A 19,837-nucleotide genomic window follows, 5' to 3' on the forward strand; every position below is an offset into this window, starting at 1 on the left:
TCTTTAGAAAACTTTGACTGAAGACACCTCGTGTTACTTTCCTCTATCCTTTTGATATTATTTTTTCATCTTTCAAATATTGCTGCAAGTTGACACATATTTGTGATAACCATTCTCTATGATTATTTTTAATCCCTGAAATTGAGTTCTAACAAAGGTTGTCCCCACTCAGACCACATGACCCATGTGGTTTTTGATCAGGTAAACTAGGCCCTTATAGAGAATCACAGGAAGGGTTTCACAAACCTCATGTGGATTATCGTCATTGGGGATGACAGCAATCACAGATGACTATGTAGAAGAATCAGAGTTACAAGGGACTGGAAGTATGAAGATATTCCATGTACAAAAGGAAAATTTTCCATAGACACAGACACTTTTGCAAATGCAAATATACAGACTAACTATAACCATATATTCTGAATATAAATAAAAATTGACTATGGCTAAGTTTCACTATTCTGAGAAAAAACTGTGATCTAATGGTATTTGGCCTAAATCATCAAAAACCATCAGAGTAATAATTATAAAAAGAGAAAGTTTATCAAAAAAATTCATTCTGCTGTGTTTTATTTTGTTTTCTCAGGCATGGGAGGTGATGTCACTGGCACCACCTTTTGCAGAGTTGTTGGGCAGGGTTCTTGTTTTTTTGTTTTTTTTTTTTTCTTTTCATTTCATAGTGTGAACAGTCATAGAACAGTATGACCTGAGTTCAGTTCATTGGTGGGATTGTGAGCACCAGTCTCCAATTACCCAAATCTATTTTTATGGAAAGGAGATTTCTGTGATGAATTCCTTTGATACAGCCTCAGTTTAAAATCTCATGTGAGTGGAAATTCACTGATTTGAGTTGATAGTTTCTTTCCACAGTGACATGTCAGTCCCTAAAAGGAACAAAAATGATCTCCCAGCAATGTGGTAAAGTATTTTCACATTGATATATGTTATAGGTTGAATTGTGGTCTCTCAAAAAATACATTAAAGTTATAATCCCCAGGACTTTAGAATAATACCTTGTTTAGAGATAATGTCTTCACATATGCAATCAAATTAAAATAAGATCATTAGGTAGAGCCTAATCCAATGACTGGTGTCCTTATATAAAGGGAAATTTTGGCATAGAGACAGGCACACAGGAAGAACACCATGTGAAGATTAGAGCTATGTTGCCACAAGCCAAAGAACTACCAGAAGTCAGAAAAGAGTCCTGGAACAGATTTTTCTCTAGTGGCTCTGGAGGGATCATGGCTCTTCCTACACCTCGATTCTGAATTTCAGGCTTCTGACTTCCACAACAATAAAAAAATAAATTTTTGTGTTCTGAGCCACTGAGTTTGTGCTACTTTGTTATTGTAGTTCTAGGAAACAAATACAATATATTTTCTAAAAGACACACCACCTGAGATCATGCAAAATTTAAAAACTAGTTTCCTAGGAGAGATAACTCATCCTTGCTGTGCATAAGACTGAGTCTAGCAGGTTAGTCCCTGACAGCATTCAGGAAGGTCTGCATGTAAGAGAGAAGAGCTGTTTATCAGTGGAGTTGATCCCAAAGGCAGATCCCATAATCTCCTTGTGAATTTTTATTAGCTCCCACTAAATCATTGATATATTTCCCTCTGTTAGTCGAAACACAGTTTTCATAACATTCCAAAATCATGAACAATTCTTAAAGCATATCTACTCTCTTTCATCTTTTATCTTTTGCTACAATACAGGCTTCAGTCAGTGCTATTAATTCAGCTACCTGGGAAGATAGAGTACAATGTAACAGCTGCTTTAACGGCTGCATTTTCAGTGGATTAAAAAAGGGGGACAGGAAGTAGGGAGAATGCTATTATCATTTAAAAAAGTAAAATCCATCTATAAACCATATTAAATCAGGATGAACTAAAAAGGTGTCTGCAAGATCTGGCCTGGGTATGTTTAACTCCTGAGTTATTGCTATCATGTGTTTTTCTTTTATCTTGAGAAGGAAATAATATTATAAGAGTAAGGTTTGAATAATGTTAAAAGTAGTGTGTAAAGGAGATAACGTAATTTCATAAATGTAGAAGTTGCTGAAAGAGAAATCTGAGTGTTGCCTAGACTGCACAATAGGCATAAACCATGGAGTTAGTGAAAACAAACGCCATATTGGCAGAAGCTCCCACCCATTTGGCATCTACTGTCACCTTCCCAACATGAGTGGGCACTGGAATAACCTTGGTTGGGGATGACTAGGATTCATTTGAACTTTAGTAGGTCAATTCCAAATATTCTACTCCTTGGTCAAGTACAGTGGCTCACACCTGTAATCTCAGCAATTTGGGAGGCTGAGGCAGGACCACTTGAGGCCTGGATTTTGAGACCAGCCTGGGCAGCATAGCAAGACTTCATCTCTATCAAAAATTTTTTTAAAAAAATACTCTACTCATGTCAGTAGAATCTTTAGTCCAAAGAGTAGAAGTGTTCTGATCTAACAGTGCATGGGGAGAGTCCAGCAGATGTAAAGTAATTTAGGTTGTTCTAACATGGTGACTTCTGGAAGACATTTAATTTCATAATGCCACTGCAGAGTAAGTCTCAATAAGTTAGTTGGAGCATAGGAGATGATGTCACTGTCATCTCCTTTTTCAGAGTTTTTGGGCAGGGTTCTTGTTTTGTTTTTTTCTTTTCATTTCATAATGTGAACAGTCATAAAATAGTTTGACCTGAGGTCAGTTCCTTGGTGGGATTGTGAGCACCAATCTAGTTGAAGTTGGTAAAAGTTGCAAGACTGGTAAGATTACAGGTTATCAATGATTGTTAGTGACATTCTTCTCAATTATTTTATTGGTACTCTGAGAACAGGCTGGTGAAATTTAAGGTAGGAATGCAAAGTGGTGAGATTTAAGGTAGAAAATAGAGCATGTATATCTGCTGAAAATTGGAAGGCCTACTTTTAAACAGATATAACACAGGGGAACAATAGAGTCCTTAAATGAGTGTCATTGTTGGACTTCTAGTTTGACTGCATAGGTTTCTTTCTCCATTTTAGCAGGAAGCCATTTTTCCAGTGCTGGATCTTTTTACAAATGTCATATTTCTAAGAAGTTAAATACCCACCTACCATGTGACTTAACCATTCCACTCCTAAGTATTACCCAAGAGAAAATAAAGCATATGCCTGTACAAGACTTATGCACAAATATTCATAATAGCTTTATTTGTAAGACCCCAAAACTGGAAACAATCAAAGCACCAATCAACAGGTGAATAGATAAATGGTGGCATAGTCATAAAACAGCATATCCAGCAATAAAAAGGAGCAAACTATTAATAAATACAATAATATGGATGAATCTCCAAATAATTTTGCTGACTGAAAGTCAGACAAAAAACAGTGCATAGTATATTATTCTAATTCTACAAAAAAATTTGAAAATATAGATTTTATACTAGTGGTAGAGAGCAGATCAGTGGCTGTCAGGAGTCAGTATAGAGAACCACGTAAGAATGACAAAGGGTCCCAAGGAAACTTTTGGAGGTGATGGCAATGGGTAGGTAATTGCAGTGATGGTTTCATGTGTCAAAACTCACCAAATTGAGCATTTTAAATATGTGCAATTATACCTCCATGAATCTGTTTGTAAAAGCTGGGGTCACCATAAGATGTGCTTTTCCACCATAGGGCTACCAGCTCCATGGGTGATCTAATCAAGTGTTCTCAACGGTAATCACCAAATATATAGAGTGCCCAATGTGAAATGCCAGCAAAATACTGATGTCCTATATTTTAGTATAAATCTTCTCTCTTTCCAAATTCCTAGTGAGAAAATTAAGTCTCTATATTAAGTTACCTTTTAAGTTAATAATGTCCAAAGACTAAAAAATGAAAACATAGAATCAAATTCTCTTGCTAATATGAGGTAAAAGTTCAATAAAACTAAAGTTCTTCCCAGTTTCTCATTTATTACTCACAGACAGAAATGTTCTTAATGTTTAACTGGATTCCTTCAGCAGCTCCAGCCTATCTTTCTGAATAGGATATAATTCATTCAGCATCTCAAAAATTAAATTCATTCAATATCTATCTATGGTTGCCTCAACTTACAAAAGGTTGAGTTAATAAAACACCCAAGATAATCACAACACTTGCCTCATACTCATGAAATTTAAAAGGCAGCTATCCTTATAAAATTATGCTCTCAGAATCCAGTAATTAATACCAAAGAATATGTAGCAGAAACTCTGTAGTAGAAAACCTCATGGATCTGTAGGAAGGATGATAATGGCTGGTAACTTTAGCCACATCAGAATGCAGTCACGTGAACTGCACACAAACTAAATTGCAAGAAACTTGTCAGCAAGAAGTTAAATTTATCACTGTATGTTTAGCATAGCATATCTTCACTTTCAGAAAGTGTCATTTGAAACACTGATGCCTTCTTGTGAGCACTCCCAATCACCTGATCTTCTTTGACCTGGCTCTGATCTTTCCCTAGTAGGCTAAAAATCTCTTTAGATTCATATTTTCTCTTTTACATTGTATTTCAATGACTGTCATAAACAATTTAGACCCTGTACTTTTCTAAAACTCTGTATTGCTAACAAGGCAGCTGTCTTGAAATTTACAAGTAGCAAAAACTGACATAATCACTAATGCCTAGCACAGCTATGATTATTCTTTTTTCTATAATTAAATCCTTGACCCAAATGAGATTGTTTTCTAGTGTCTTCACAGCATCTGATGAGGCCTTTGCTGTTTATGAATGCATACTTCATGTAGGTCAAGGTCAAGGTGCAGCAAACCTGCACTAGACTCCCTGCACATGCCAGTACATTTGTGATGCCAGCACTGCCAGACTAGTTGCTAAGCCTCACCTTGAGCTGGCATCTGTTGAGGTCATGGAGGCCAGCATTTGGCTGAGCTCCTCTCCCACATGTGATGTCTTTGATGAAGGCTGTATATCTCCATTACCCCCATTCCATGTCCTGCTTCATTGAGGCCTTCACACTTCTGCTTAAAGCCCAGGGTTGTACCCTGCCTCTGTAGAAATTTCCTATGGAAAAAGCTATCTTAAACTTAAGTCAAAATCCCCTGTGCCTTTAGGCTTAAAGCCTCTTGCCAAAACAGCAATTAAAATCCCACTGCACACTTAAAAAAATCAGATTAATGGACCTAATATAAGCCTCTGCAAGTTGCCAAGATCAAAACTCCCCATGTACACATTGAAGTCTGGAGCCAGGAACCATACACTCTGGCCATGGCAAAGAATCCCCACTTGGATACTGTGCTCCTTCAAATCGTATTCCCATTTAATTCCTTCATTGACCAACCCACACAGCACAAATTTTTAAATACATTCACCCAAACACAGTCCTCTATACTGCTCTATGACCATCTCCCTCCTACCATCCATCAATGAAACCTGTTTTTTCACAATTGACAGTGTGAGAATAGCAGTCAGGTGTCCAGGCACTTGGCTGGCAGATGAGGTCCTCCTCCCAAACTTATCATTTAGATGTTACTCTACCTCCCCTGGGCATAACAGGTGGGACAGGTAGCATGAAGACCATGAGAGTTAGTTTGATGATGTCCCTCCATATGAAAGGAGGTATCAGGAACAGATAGCAACCATTATCCTACTTCAGTAATGATAATAACATGGTGAGACCTCATCTCTACAATAAATAAATAAAAAATTAGCCGGGCATGGTAGTGCGTGCCTGTAGTTCTAGCGACTTGGAAGGCTGAGGCGGAAGGATCGCCGGAGCCCAGGAGGTCGAGGCCGTGGTGGCCGGGAGCTGCCACTGCATTCGTCTGGGCGACAGAGACTCCAACTTAAAAAAAAAAAAAAAAAAATACATTTTTATATTTTTTAAATATTTAAATACATCCCAAGCTTAATTCCCTTTGTAACTTTCCTCATGCTCTTTTCACCTCTAATCATCTTAACCTTGAAGGTTTTTCTCAAATGCTATTTCACTGAAGAAACTTTCTCTGATTTCGTCGAATAAGACCTCTTTCCTGTGAGGCCTTGGTCCAAGGCTTTGTAAAGTGTAGTGAGGAACGACAGAATTACTGGTGTTGTCTGTTAAGATGTCCATCAATAAATCTGTCTACACTATGCAAACTCCTAGAGTTAAGGTCCTCAAGCATCCTTTTTAAGATGTTTCTTGGGTGATTCTTTGGTGTACTAAAAGTCTATCTTTTTGATTTCATCTGACTGTCACATAACTTTTTGCCCCATGAAGTAATCTTTATTTGGTATTTATTCCCCCCCTGTAAAAAACCTGAAAGGAAGCTTTTTAAAAAGCTTAATGTGAATCCTGCACAAAGTTGTTAAAATGAACACAACTAATTTTCACTCATGTCTCAAAAGACTGGCCCCCCTTCCATATTTTATCATGATAAAGTGTCTAGAAGTAAAAATACACACAAATTATAAAGCAGCTTACTGAAATATTTTACCTCTATCATGATATACTGCCTTCACCAATGTTGCCAAATTCAGGCTTTCTCGGCTGCTTATTTTAAATGCAATATAGTACAATGTAAATTTCTAAGCATTGTTTTTCTATGAATAAAGAGTAAGTTTAGTTTCCTAAGCACCTACTGAACTTTTAAATTAGTAGAGTGCAAGGGATCCCAAAACTTTAATGCAACTTCAGACTGTACTTGCTATCATTTGTAAAATTTTATTGTGCAATTTTTGACAAGTACTATTTGTAAGTTCTTTTGCTTGCAATGACTATAGTCAAGCCCCTCCCATTTTGCTGCAACTTCAAGGAAGGAGAAGCAGCTATCCCAGTAGTTTCCCTCCGCACACAAGGGTGCCAGAATGACAGTGTTATCACAGCACAGGATCCCACAGGATATGCAGAGCTTAATTCTTGCTGTAGCACATCATGACTGAAAAGATCTTATACTAACAAGCTATATACTTTCATTTAAGGGAATGTTTATAAACATCACACACAAACAGCAGATTCATAAAGCTGAACTGTATATGAAGACCACTTTATTATATGGTGAGGGCAGATTATTTCAGCCCTCAGGTATTTGGAAAGTTCATCACCCTGTAACATGTACTTAATTTAAAATAAATAATTTAAAAGTCCAAGGGGAGCCTTTGCCTACCTCAACATTAAAATGAATTTTAAAACCATATAGCTAAATACTAAACTGAAACATTTAATTGAAATGCTTCATTGATAGCTCTGGTCCTTTATTTTCAAAACATTTTATTTCAAATAAATTTTATGTGGCCCAAAAGTATTACGTTTGAGCCAAAAAAGAAGGTTCTCTCAGGTCTTCAGGCCAACCTTCCTTCAGAGGCAACAAATTAAGAAGTAAGTTATATTACAAAGAACATATATAGCAAATTTTCTTTGACTAGAACAAAAGTACCTGAACATTTTATATTTAGTATAGTTTAGCGACCCAGTTTATGTTGGCAGAGCTGGATCACTGTTGGAAGGCACCTGTTACGTACATAAAAGAAACCAGTAGACAGCAGGTACTTTATTCCATTAGGACACATTTTTTTCTTGTATTTTTTGAAGAAGATACTCCATTTGTAAATTCAAGTTTGGCTGGCCCTTTTTAGTCTTTTTGCTTAATATTTTGAACACTTCCATTTTCTTCTTTTTATAGCGTGTTTGAGCTTCCTCTCTCTCTTGTTTTCTCCTCTCAAATTCCTGAAATTAACATACATAACTTTCATTAGCAACAAAGAGTAGATACACTTAAGAAATTGTTCTGAAATAGCTATCACCAAGTAAACATTCTAAGGCTTATCTCTTTTATTAGCAAAATGTGCAGTTCCCTGCAACTGAAGTAGTATACCTTGCTTTCACACTGCAAGGATACATGCTACAAATAGGAAATAATTTAAGTTATTAAACATTTTAATCATCATATGCAAATAAAATGAGATCACAAAAGATAGAAGTCATACACTGTATTTATTTACAGTGGAGTATTAACTCCAATGAAGAGTTAAAAGGAAATGTAGAGGTTAATTAGTCTAATTTCCACATAATAGTGAAAATTTCATTTCTAGAAACCTGGACCTCATATTTATTTTAATTTGCCATATAATTTACAGGTATAATTCATGAAATATTTACTAACTACTTATTATGTATGTGCAAAACGTTCTGCAAGGCATTATGATTTTGACTAAGAACTATCATGCTCATATGATCTTCTAAAACAAAGACTCAAAGCATGAGTATAAGAAAAAATAACTTTAAAGTTACAGAGACCTGAAAGCACTATTTAAAAAGCACTAAAATATTCTTACCAAATTCAATATAAAAGCTAAACAGAAGTTCTTAAATAATATGTACACTTAAATAGTGTAATATGGCTCTCTCTGTCTTTCTCTTCTCTTCTCTCTTACTTTCTAAATAAACTTTGTTTGAAACTTAAAAAATAATGTAACATTTTTTCAATTTCCTCTGTACCACATATAGCTTCAAAATGACAGCCTTATCTTTATATGAGGGGGGACCCTCAAATAACCGAAATTTATTAAAAAATTGTGTATTTACTCTTACATGTTTCAACTTCAGTCACCTTCAAAGTACTCTCCATTTGATGCAATACACCTATCGAGATGCTTTTTCTACTGCTCAAAACAGTTTTTGAATTTGTCAGTTTTGATGCCTTTTAGTGCTTCTGCTGTTTTTTGTTTCACCTCTTCTACAGGGGCAAAGTATTTCCCTTTGAGGACTTTTTTCATCTGAGAAAATAAAATCACTCAGGGCGAGATGAGGTGAATAGAGAGGGTGGGGCACAACGGTCATGCTCCTTTCGGTTCAAAACTGCGGCCCACTCAACATGGTGTGGGTAGGTGCGCTAGTAAATCATCCATCATGAAATAGGCAAATGCATTGAAAGACTCTCCAAAAAAATTTCAATAAAGCCAAATGCAGCCTCTTACAACAATGCTAGCTGATACACCAATGCGATGCTAGAATACTTACCTAGAGGAGGAAGCCTATACTACAAGGTGTCTTCTCTCCAAAAGCTTAATTCTGGGGGTTTTTTGGGTCCCCCATACAGTATCTTATAACAAGTACTTTCACATGCATCAAGTGGAATCATAGCACATTCTATTGTTTTAAAACTTTTTATGTAAATTATTATGTTCATCTTACAGATTGAGAGCTCATGTTCAGTAATACTGAAAGTAACTTGTGCAATATCCCAAATAACTGGTAAAAAGGAGTTTCATATTTAGGTTTTTGAATTCAAAGTCTCTGCAAATTTCCAAAATGCTATACTTTATCACTTAAAAGTATATTCTCACATGGTATAGTATTTTATATATTTTAATAAGCTCATAACGATCTAAAACATTTGTGAATTTAAGTATATGGAACCTAATTTACCCTTATGAAGTTTTTTTAAACAAAGTAAAAAAAATTAATATCCTTACCACTGATTATGGGTCCTAATTTAACAAATGTTCTAAACAATGCTGACCTCTCATGGGTAATGATTTTGGTTTTTATCTTAACATTTGAAACCTGCAAGTTCTGAGAAACTTAATTTTCATGATCAAATTGTTACATATTTAACTCTCTATAAAGGAAATTTTAAATTAACAATTTCCAGCTTAATTGTTCCTACTGCACTTCACCTGATATACTATTTCCATAGGCAGCCAACAGAGAAAAAAAGCACAACGCAAGATGCTATGGAACAATGGTCCAGTGTTTCTATGGAGAAATGTTTCTGCCTTATCTTGGTCTGCTACCAGTTTAAGAACAATCACAAACCATTTTAGATGTTAAACTCTCAGATTTCATAATTATACACATTCTAAATAAAAAATATAAGGGAAATTATGTGATGCCGTCTCTGAGGTATTTTTGATTGACACAGTATCCTTTTTAAAGTTAAAAGGATAAAGTGTAGAAGATAATTTTGTTGAAGCTGTGGATAGTTTTGTTCTAATTATTTGTAAAAAGTCTAATTCTGGTTTTCTGAATAACAGAATGATAACATTTTGCTAAGATAGTAGAGTTTTTTAAATAGGCAAGACCAACTCTTTTCATTAAAGAAATATTTTATTCTATCATCTCCCCTCTGGCTTTTACCTGTGTCAATGTAAGATTACAAAAATCATCTATATTTTCCTCAGATCAATGGTTTCCAAATTTTATTATACATAGCAATCTCTTGAGGTACTTGTTCAAGAACAAGTTGTTGGATCATATTCTGAGAAACACTGTCCCATAAGCTCATATTATTGACCTATAAGCAATATAATAGTATCCTATTCTTGTCCTACCAGCATTGCCTGAGATATCAACAATCAAGGAATTTGAATATGACGCTATTCTCTACCCCTACTCAGCCCATTCATTCACTCAACAAATAATTACAGAGAATGCCATGTGCTCCACACCAAAACACGCAGTAGGCATATACATTTAAGAGAGATTTGGGAGGCTAGACTCAATATTTTCAGAGCAGAACTTACTTGTTTCTTAGCAGCACGTTTAGCTTGTACTTGTTCATATTCTTCTCGTGCTTTTTGATTTGATGTTTTCTTTTTACTTTTCTTTGGAAAGGAGCTTTATAAGATAAATTAAGACAAATAAGTCCACAAGGATTAAAAATGATTTACCCAAAATGATGATGCAATTATATTCAATACAGTCCTTGTACAGTAAAATCTCACTAATGCAAATTAATTGAAGGGGAAGAGAAAAGGGGGAAGAAACTGGATGCTAGTCTTATTAGTAAAATGTTAAAAAAAGATATTAAGAACAGATGCAGCTTTTAAGATTGTAGAATAACTATGAGGTGGTAAATGAAGATTTTCAGGAGAAATATTTCAACTGAGAAAAATATAAAAAGCAATGCAAGATCTAAAATGTTAAAAAGTCTTAAAAATAAAACAAAATAAAAGGACACCAGTATATGAGTGAAAAATCATGAAATTACATTGACCGAAAAAGATATTAATCTGAAGGATGCTATGGACGTTACGGGTATACACAAATTTTAATCTAAAAGTTCTTTGACCAGTTCATCTCTATTTCATTCCATCTACTCAGTCATGAATCACACCTTGAACCTAGTCCCCATCAGAACCTTTGTATCTTGAAGTACTTCCCACCTCTCTGAAGGTATTCCTCTTGCCAATGATGATTCAACAAGTTGGATTATCTGATTCAGTAATAATCTTCCTTTCCTGGCTCTCAACTTTTCATTATACTTTAAAACCACAATATTAACACGGTTTTAGTAGCACTCTCCTTACAGTAAACAAATACATAAATTACCCATTACCAGACTCTATGTCCCCATCTCACTATCTTGTTTCCAGGCTTTCATAGTCATTTCTAGAGAAGACATGATGATTGTCACTTCCCATCTACTCCTTAACTCTTCTGTCCATGCCAAAATAGCAATGACCTTTTAGCTAAGCATGATGATAAACACGTACTTTTCAGTTTCTATTTTTTTGGGATTGCCCCTTGAGTTGGGATCTCATTCTGTCCTCCTGGCTGGAGTATAGTGGCACCACCACAACTCACTGTAGCTGCCACCTCCTGGGCTCATGTAATCTAACCACCTCTGCCTCCCAAGTAGCTGGGACTACAGACACGTGCCACCATGCCCAACTTAGTTTTTGAATTTTTTGTAGAGATGACGTCTCACTATGTTGCCCAGGCTGGGTCTCGAACTCCTGGGCTCAAACAATCCTCCCTCCTCAGCCTCCCAAAGTGCTGGGATTACAAGTGTGAGCCATCACACCAGGCCTCAGTCTCTTTTAACTGACTATTCACTATTTCTGAAGATATCACTCCTTCAGTGTGGGTGACATTCTGTCTTTGATTTTTTTTCTAATCTTTCCTTCTTGGTCTGTCATGATAGAGCCTCTTTGTTTTGCTTTTCCCCCTTGGTGCTTCTCAGTCTACATACTCTCTTAGTTTTGCAGCAGTGAAATCCATGACCATGGTTTAGATGTCATATGTATGTCAGGTTGAAAGCTTAATCAGAGTTATCTTTTGAAAATCTTATCTCCAAAGTCACCAGTGCTTGCCTAGTCCACAAACTCAAAGACCTGTTCTAATCCTGTTTTCCTTGAAACTGTTAGTACAGAAATCCACCCTTATCTAGAGTTTTGCTTTCCATGATTTCAGTTACCTACAGGCAATGAAGTTTTGAAAATATATTTTAAAATACCAGTAAGAAACAATTCCTATGTTTTATATCACATGCCGTTCTGAGTAGCATGATGAAATCTTACAATGTTCCTCCTAGGATGTGAATCATCTGCTTATCCAGCATATCCAGGCTGTACATGTTCCCTACCATCAGTCGCTTAGCAGCCATCAGATTGGCTGTCACAATGCTTACGTTCAAGTATCCCTTACTTTACATAATAATGGCACCAAAGCACAAGAGTAGTGATGCAGACAATGCAGATATGACAAAAAGAAGCCATAAAGCGTTTCCTTAGTGAAAAGATACAAGTTCTTGACTTAATCAGAAAAAAATCGTATGCTGTGGTTGCTAAGATCTATGAAATCGAGAATAAAAAATAAATGTATGCTAGTTTTGCTGTTGCACCTAAAACTGCAAAAGTTATGACCACAGTGCATGACTTAAGATGAAAACAGCATTACATATGTGGTTAAAGAACATGAATAGAACATGATCCAATTGACAGCAACTGGGTTTGGTACTATCCAAGGTTTCAGGCATCCAGTGGGGCTCTCAAAACATATCCTTGCCAATAATGGGGGACCACTACACTTGATAGCTGACTAATTCCCACTTCATACAGCTTTCCTCTGTGTATTTTCCTTTCTCCAGCTTCAAAAAGTTTACTTAACGTTTTCAATGACTTTTTCCCATTTTCCCTCAAGATGAAGAGTTATCATTAAAAACATTTTTACCTTCTTGTTTCATAATTTAACCCTCCTCACTTCAATTGTCACTAAAATTGACTCCAATCTACATTTCTAGTGCCATCTTTTCCAAGCTTTATATCCATTATTTAATAATACAAAGGACAGCATACTTAAAAGATTAAAATCTTATGTATATGCCTTTATCCTCAATGACACTTTCTCCCTGAAGTCCTATTTCCGGTTATTTTTTTAGTACAAATAACTCACAACTTTAAAAGATAAGAAAAGTAAAAATTATGGTCTCAAGTTAATACCTGACTTTTTGCAAGTTTAGATTTTAAACTTAAAATAGTTTTATAAGTTATAAGTTACTATAAGAATGTTAACAGTTTTATAAGTTAGCTTTTATTAAATCCAAAATATTACAGAAGTGTATTTGTTTTTTAATTGTGGCTCATTTTCTGTCCTCTATAGAAAATCCAGACTAGTAAGAGTAATAGTGCAGCTAACACTCATGAGTATGATGTCATGAAACGCTTTAGGAACATAACTGTATGGGAATACTCCATTCTGGAGATGTACAACAAAGCTGCTGTAAAGTACACACTTATTAAAGTATTATCATTACCATTTTAGAGATAAGGACACTGGTGCACCAACATGTTAAATCTGGCTCTAGAACTTATGGTGTTGATGACTAAACTTATAATTCTGCTCAAAAATTGTTTTTAAAAAAATATTTAATAACAGGAGTTAAGTATGGTCCAAGCAAGTTACATGTACTTGAAGAGCAGAAATCCAAATTCCTCATCTCTTAATTTCTATCTCATTACTTTTCCAAGAAAGCAAAACTAGCCTAATTCACTTACTGAAGCTAAACAAGTGAAAAAGTCACAGAGCCACCCCTGTGACTTCTAAAGCATGTTACATAAGAAACTAATTCCAATTCCTACGTAAAGTGTCATATATCTCTCAGAAAATACCACATATTGAAAGGATTTCAAAAGGAGAAAACACATACTTTACTGTTTTGCTGCTTTGTTCTTTTGGCTGTTGTCGGTCAAAGCTATCCTGATCTTCAGACAATGCCCTGTCAATGCTACACTGTTGTTCAAGCAAAGGCTGGGCAACTTTTCTTAGTTGCTTCCGGAGTCTTTCCTCTTCAGCTAAATAGAGATGTTTCAGATGATCTGGGTACCGATCTGTGAACTGGGATTCCTGTGATGTTTGTGCCTTCTTTTCTTTCCACAGCAATTTCTTGTAACTTTGCTGAATCTTCAATTTTCTTCGAAATGCAAAGCCTTGTCCTACATTGAAGAATATCAGTCAAAATTATTTTCAGAGAAAAGAAACCAGTTGAGTGAAAAATGAAACAATTACAAATGAAAACTTTTTTTTACCATCATCACATTAAGATGCCAGGATTACTTTATATTGTTCTTTTTAAAAAGATTATTTCAGGTAACAAATTTAAGCTGATTAATAGGAAACTGGACCTTTGCAAAAAAGATCAAGCTAACAGTCTTGCAAACATCCAAATAAGAATGTCAGAGAAAATCTTGCCAGTTCAGGCTGTTGCACAATTTGAGATTATAATTGCACTTACAAATCAAAACAAAATATTTAGTTCATCTAAAACACTTAATCTAGGTCTCCAATTAATACTTAAACGTTAAAAAAAATTCTATTTTATTTTGCATGAACTACTATAACTTTTTTCAAAATACGTAAATACACACAAAAATGAGAAGATAGTGCATGACTTTCTGAACTACCAATGATCCTAAGACTGAATTTATTTAATATTTATATTCCAAGTGGAATCTGAGGGTCTTACAAACCGCAAGGCAAACGGACAAATACAAACTAAAGCGAAGGAGAGGAAGAACGAGAAGACTGGAAGTCTCCTGGGGTATCTACGAGCAGCAAGGCTATGTACGGGGCAGTTTGTTTCTAGCTCCGTCCTTCTCTCTATCCTTTTACCTTAGCATATGCGCAAATACAAATACATAATACACGCACAGGGGACACGCAGACACTCTGCTTACGGTTTCAGAGGAAAAAGAGAAGAAAAAGTTCTGATCAAACACTGGGTTAAGTCAAAGATGTTTAGAGATACAAAGCTAGCAACAGTGCCCCATCTTCCTACCCAGAGGTCTGAGAGGCCCACACCTTCAGCTGACTTAAGAATGACTTCCTCTACCCCAAGAAGAACGGAATCTGGTTCCTAAATCCTTCTTCCGACCTTCGGCGGGTCGCGTATCCTAGGACTTCGCACGCCTGGGACTTGTAAATGGGTCGCCTAGTTACGTACCCTCACGAACGCTCCCCACGAAGGTTTGGGGATGGTTAAGCCGCCATATTCTGTGTTTCACATTCTTATTCTTGAATTCGTCCGCAGGAACGCCTTCGCCACGCGTCCCCAAGCCTCCTGTCCGCCACCTCGCGGCCTGCCTCACCGGCGCCATTGCAGCGAGCCAACCGCGCCACGACCGCGCAATGGACGCCTTCAAAATGCGTCACTCAGCCGAAGCAGTCAATCGCCCATCTAGAGTCCCGTTCTGAGCTCTACTTATCCAGCCTGCGCTACTTTGGGCCGAGCAGTCACCTCCCAGCCATGTTTGCGCCACCTACAGTTTCGGAGGGTGAGCGTCATGGCGGCCTTCGGCACTCTCCCGGTAACCCAGGACCTGCCCATGCTGCTCGCCAAGTTGCAGGGTCTGCTGCGGTTCCTGGGGGACGCCCTGGCTATTTCCAATGCACATACGGTGGACTTCTACACAGAGGCTGTGTGGGAGGAGTTGGTCGATTTGCCCCCAGACACGGTGCTGGCAGCGCTGAGGAGGTCGGCGGCGGAGGCGGAGGTAGAGGCCCAGACCGCTGAGGCGCGCCCCCTAGTGGAAGCAGAGAGGGGATCAGGTGAATGGCGGGGCAGGCGGGGCGGGAAGGGAGGCGAAGGAGAAGGCCGGCCTGCGAGGCGGACGGAACCAGGTGAGGCGGGGCCGGGAGGCGGGGCCGGGAGGCGGGGCCGGGAGGCGGGGCCGGGAGGCGGGGCCGGGAGGCGGGGCCGGGAGTCGGATTAGCCGAAGGGTAAGGACGAGATGCTCTTCGGGATCGCTCGTTCTTGGGTGCCTGTGTATTTCCACAATTTAAAGAAAACAGGAAACAAGGCTAGCTGTTCGTTCATTCACTTAATAATTCAACAATAGTTGTTTGACTAGCGGGAAACTAGGGGAACAGTGCTCTCTCACAGGGCTTATAGATTCTATGCGAAAACATGGTAGAAAATTAACAGTTCACGAAATAAACATAATTTCATGTGCTAGTCATACTCAAGTAGAAAGTAAAACCAGTGTAATTGATAGTGATTGTTTAAGGAGGCTGGCTGCCTTAAGTTAGGCCAGGGCCATGAGAAGGAATTTCAGGCGATGGGAACCACAGACTGGTTAGAGCTAGGTGAGGGGTTGCAGGTGCGGTCAAGGAGGGAAGCAGGGGTCAGATGGCTCGGACTTTGGAGGGGTTTGCGATTTTAAGCGTGATGGGAAACCTTGGTAACTCTTTTGGTCACATAGTGATGTAATCTAATTTACATTTGAAAAGATAACAGAATTATTTGGAGAATAGACTAAGTGAAGTTAGACTAGGGAGGCAAAACATAAGCAGACAGTTCAGTTAGGAGACTATTTCTTCAGTACAGGAAAGAGATGATTGTATCTTGGATTAGGATGGAATCAGTAAAGGATCCTGAATGTTCACAGTATAATTTAGCAATTAAATATGGAGTGAGATAGGGTTCAAATTCCAATTCTGCCACTTTCAGTTCTCTTTGGGTAATTCATTTATTCATTTATCAAGTGTCAACTGTATGCCTGGCATTCTTCTAGGAGTTAGGGAAATAGCAGTAAATAAAACAAACAAAAATCCCTACTTTCGTCTTGCTTGCATTCTAGAGGGAAGAGACACATCAAAATTTTTTTTGTATAAGTCCAAATAGAAAAGGGAGGAGTAGATAAGGGGAGGTTGAAGAGTAAATTATGTTTGCAACTTTCAGTGGGTTGTCCTAGCAAGATCTCATTGAAGCAACTATGTAAAGGAAAAAAAAAAAATCTATCTTAGGAGAAAAATAGGCCATGAAGATATCTGGAGGGAAAGCATTCCATGCGATGCAAACAGAGAACACAAATGCCCTGAGGAGGGAGCAGGGGTGGTGTGTTTATAAGGAGCAGCAAGGAAACTGGAACGAATTTCTGTTTGGGTCTCACAAGGTCGTCTTCTGGTTCTGTATGAGGAGTTACTAGTCAACATAATTCTCATAGCTGCATTCACAGTGTTTAAAGGTACATTAACAAATGTTTGGCCAATCAGTTAGTGTTTTATGGGACAGAGTGCTCAGTGTATCCATTTTAGTAGGTTTCATGTGCCAGTTGATCTACTGGCCTGGTCAGAGTCCTAAAAGTTTCTTCTTCTTTATCTATCTAAAAAGAAATACAGCAAAAAATTTAATTCTCCAAAATAAACAGGAAATATGTTGAAAATTACTATATTTTTAAGGCATAAAGTATGGCTTTCCAGACAGACTGCCTGGGTTCAAATCCTGGCTCTACCACTTATTAGCTGTGGTAACTTGGAAAGTGTGCTTCAAATCCTTGTGCATAGTTCCCCATCTATAAAATGAGAGTGATTTTAGTACCTACTTGATGTGATACTGTGAAAGGTAAATGATAATACATAGAAAAGGATGAGAATAATGCCTAACAAATTGCAGCACTGAACTCACTCATTCCTTCAACTAATGTTTATTGAGCACCTTCTACCTACTAGATCTTATTCTAGGTCCTATGATTATGGATTATTGTATTGAACACAACAAAGACCCTGCCCACATAGAGCTTACATTTTAGTGAGGGTAGATACACAGTGAATAATACATGCATAGTAAAAATAAAGTCAGGTGGCAGCAAATATAGTGAAGAAAGCAAGACAAGGCAGGGAAGGTGAAAAATGATGGTGTGTTGGAGAGAAATGTTTTGTAAAATAGGATGATCAGGGAAGTCTTCTCTAACAAGATAAAATTTGAGTAGATGCTTAAAGAAAGTGAAGGAACCAGTCATGCAACTATCTTTCAGGTGTAGTGAACAGCACCACAGAGCAGTCCAGGTGAGACTGGTCAGAGACAGGGTTTGACAGGTGTCTAGCGCAACTTAAATTTGTAGACTGAGCTCAGGACTTGGCTCTCATTCAGAGCAAGGCTCTTTGAGGATTTTGTGTGGTGGTGTAATAACATGTGATTTATGTTTCAAAGGGATGAGTCTGGCTTCTGTTTGGAAAACAAGGTAAGGAAGGCTTAGGAAGGTGAGGGGAGAAGCAGGAAGATGAGATAGGTTATTAAAATAGACCAGGTGATGGTCGTTGATGAAGACAAGACAGTTTCTCCTATAGAAAATAATGATAAAAACTGGCCAGATTATTAAAAACTGCTGGAAGGTACTAGAAAATGACCAAAGGAAAAAAATGTTTACTGAAAAGAGTTTGCCATTGAAAAACTGCTACCGATGGGGTAAGAGTTGGGTGTTAATGGCTTTCTTGCTAAGGGTGCTCCATACCCTTCTAGATCTGGCAGTGGTGGAATATCACATCCTTGCCAACTCAAGGTGACAATGGCAGAGTTCTGAGATCAGAGCAGATGGAAACTTAAAGGAGTACATTTTGAAAACAGGAGAGACACAAAGGCCTAAGATCTAAGATGTGAGTATAAACTCTGCCTGGGTCCTCAAGTGGTCTCTTATCTATACATGCCCAGGAGACCCAGGGAGTCCAGCAAAAACACTAGCAAAACTAGGGGGATGGTGAATCCTTGAAAGATAGAGCTTCTCCTGATGAGAGATTTGCTGCTGCACTTTTAGCAGAGTGTGTTCCCGAAAGTACACACAGCTTGGGTGACAAAAATCAGAAACCTTGTATATTCATGTATCAAGGGGCAAAATTCATGTTTGGCAGAGCAACTGGAAATTTAGGCTTGGGAACCTTAGGATTAGAAATAAGGAAACTACAAAAAGGGTGAGCCTCAAAATCTTAACTATAAAATCCACCCAAATCTTTGTTTAACTGCAAAGCAGCAACTAAGCAGAGATATCACACTAGAGGGGAGATAGTTTTCACAGTTTGAATCTCAGCAAGTTAAATTTTCTACTAGAACAATATAAACCACAAACCTTTAGAAAAACAAAATAGATTCACCACAGGGAATCTATTCTGCCTTTCTAACTTTCAGCTAAAAACTACTAGATATGCAAAAAAGTGGGAAAGTCTGACTCATATTCAGGAAACTGAATCTAAGTGAGCCCCTAGTGCTGGAATTTAGGAGCTGTGCTCAAAGAATTGAAGCAAAGTGTGACTCACATTTAGAGAAAAAAGAATAAGTCAATAGAAATTAATCTACAGTTGAGTCCAGGAGTTTGAGGCTGCTGTGAACCATGACCCACCACTGCACTCCAGTCTGGGCAGCAGAGGAAGACCCTGTCTTTTAAGAAAAAACAAATATTAGATATGGTTCTAATTGGGCTAACATGTTAGGTTTAAGTGGCTATTATAAATATGTTCAAAGAACTAAAAGAAATATATTCTAAGAATTAAAGGAAAATGTGGTATTAATGAATATTTAATTATAATACATTGCATGTCTTTTAAATTGAAAAGCACGTGCTCATTGATGCACAATTACTTTAATGTTATGTATCATCTATTGCTGAACTACAAGAGGCTTGAAACTACACTATCTCACGCAATTCATGTGGATCAGGAATTCAGGAGCTGATTAATTTGGTGGATCTGGCTGGGGGTCCCATGAGGTCACAGTCAAGAGGTAGAGTGGGAGTATACTTGCTGAAATCTTGGTTGCAGCTGAATGATTTGCCTCCACAATATCTCACATAGGTGGCTAGTGGTGCTGTTGGCCTTGAGGACTCATTTCTTACCATGTGAAATTCTC

At 37.6% G+C, this 19,837-nt stretch overlaps 2 protein-coding genes across 3 annotated transcripts in view; one reads left to right on the forward strand and one right to left on the reverse strand.

Annotated features, from left to right (window-relative positions):
- Positions 1 to 5,766: 5,766 nt before the first annotated feature.
- On the reverse strand, positions 5,767 to 15,317 carry CCDC59 (coiled-coil domain containing 59). Of its 2 annotated transcripts, XM_008072635.1 has the most exons (5): positions 15,164 to 15,317; positions 13,871 to 14,156; positions 10,464 to 10,557; positions 7,461 to 7,665; positions 5,767 to 5,805 (listed from the first exon to the last, which is right to left on the reverse strand). In XM_008072635.1, exons 1-4 carry the CDS (start codon positions 15,315 to 15,317, stop codon positions 7,498 to 7,500), a joined length of 702 nt encoding a protein of 233 aa, XP_008070826.1. In that variant the 3' UTR covers positions 5,767 to 5,805; positions 7,461 to 7,497. The 2 variants fall into 2 exon arrangements, with proteins under 2 accessions (XP_008070826.1, XP_008070825.1); XM_008072634.1 differs by lacking the exon at positions 5,767 to 5,805 and having other exon boundaries at positions 6,959 to 7,665.
- A 123-nt stretch (positions 15,318 to 15,440) lies between these two features.
- Positions 15,441 to 19,837, forward strand: part of METTL25 (methyltransferase like 25) — a 113,929-nt gene continuing 109,532 nt past the window's right edge. The window contains exon 1 of the mRNA XM_008072636.1: positions 15,441 to 15,768. Within this exon, the coding sequence (XP_008070827.1) occupies positions 15,504 to 15,768 (265 nt within the window). The 5' untranslated portion in view covers positions 15,441 to 15,503. The remainder of the gene's footprint in view (positions 15,769 to 19,837) is intronic.

The sequence above is a fragment of the Carlito syrichta genome, unplaced genomic scaffold, assembly GCF_000164805.1.
Source record: "Carlito syrichta isolate Samal-C Ts95f unplaced genomic scaffold, Tarsius_syrichta-2.0.1 Scaffold315363, whole genome shotgun sequence".
Classification (NCBI taxonomy): domain Eukaryota; kingdom Metazoa; phylum Chordata; class Mammalia; order Primates; family Tarsiidae; genus Carlito; species Carlito syrichta.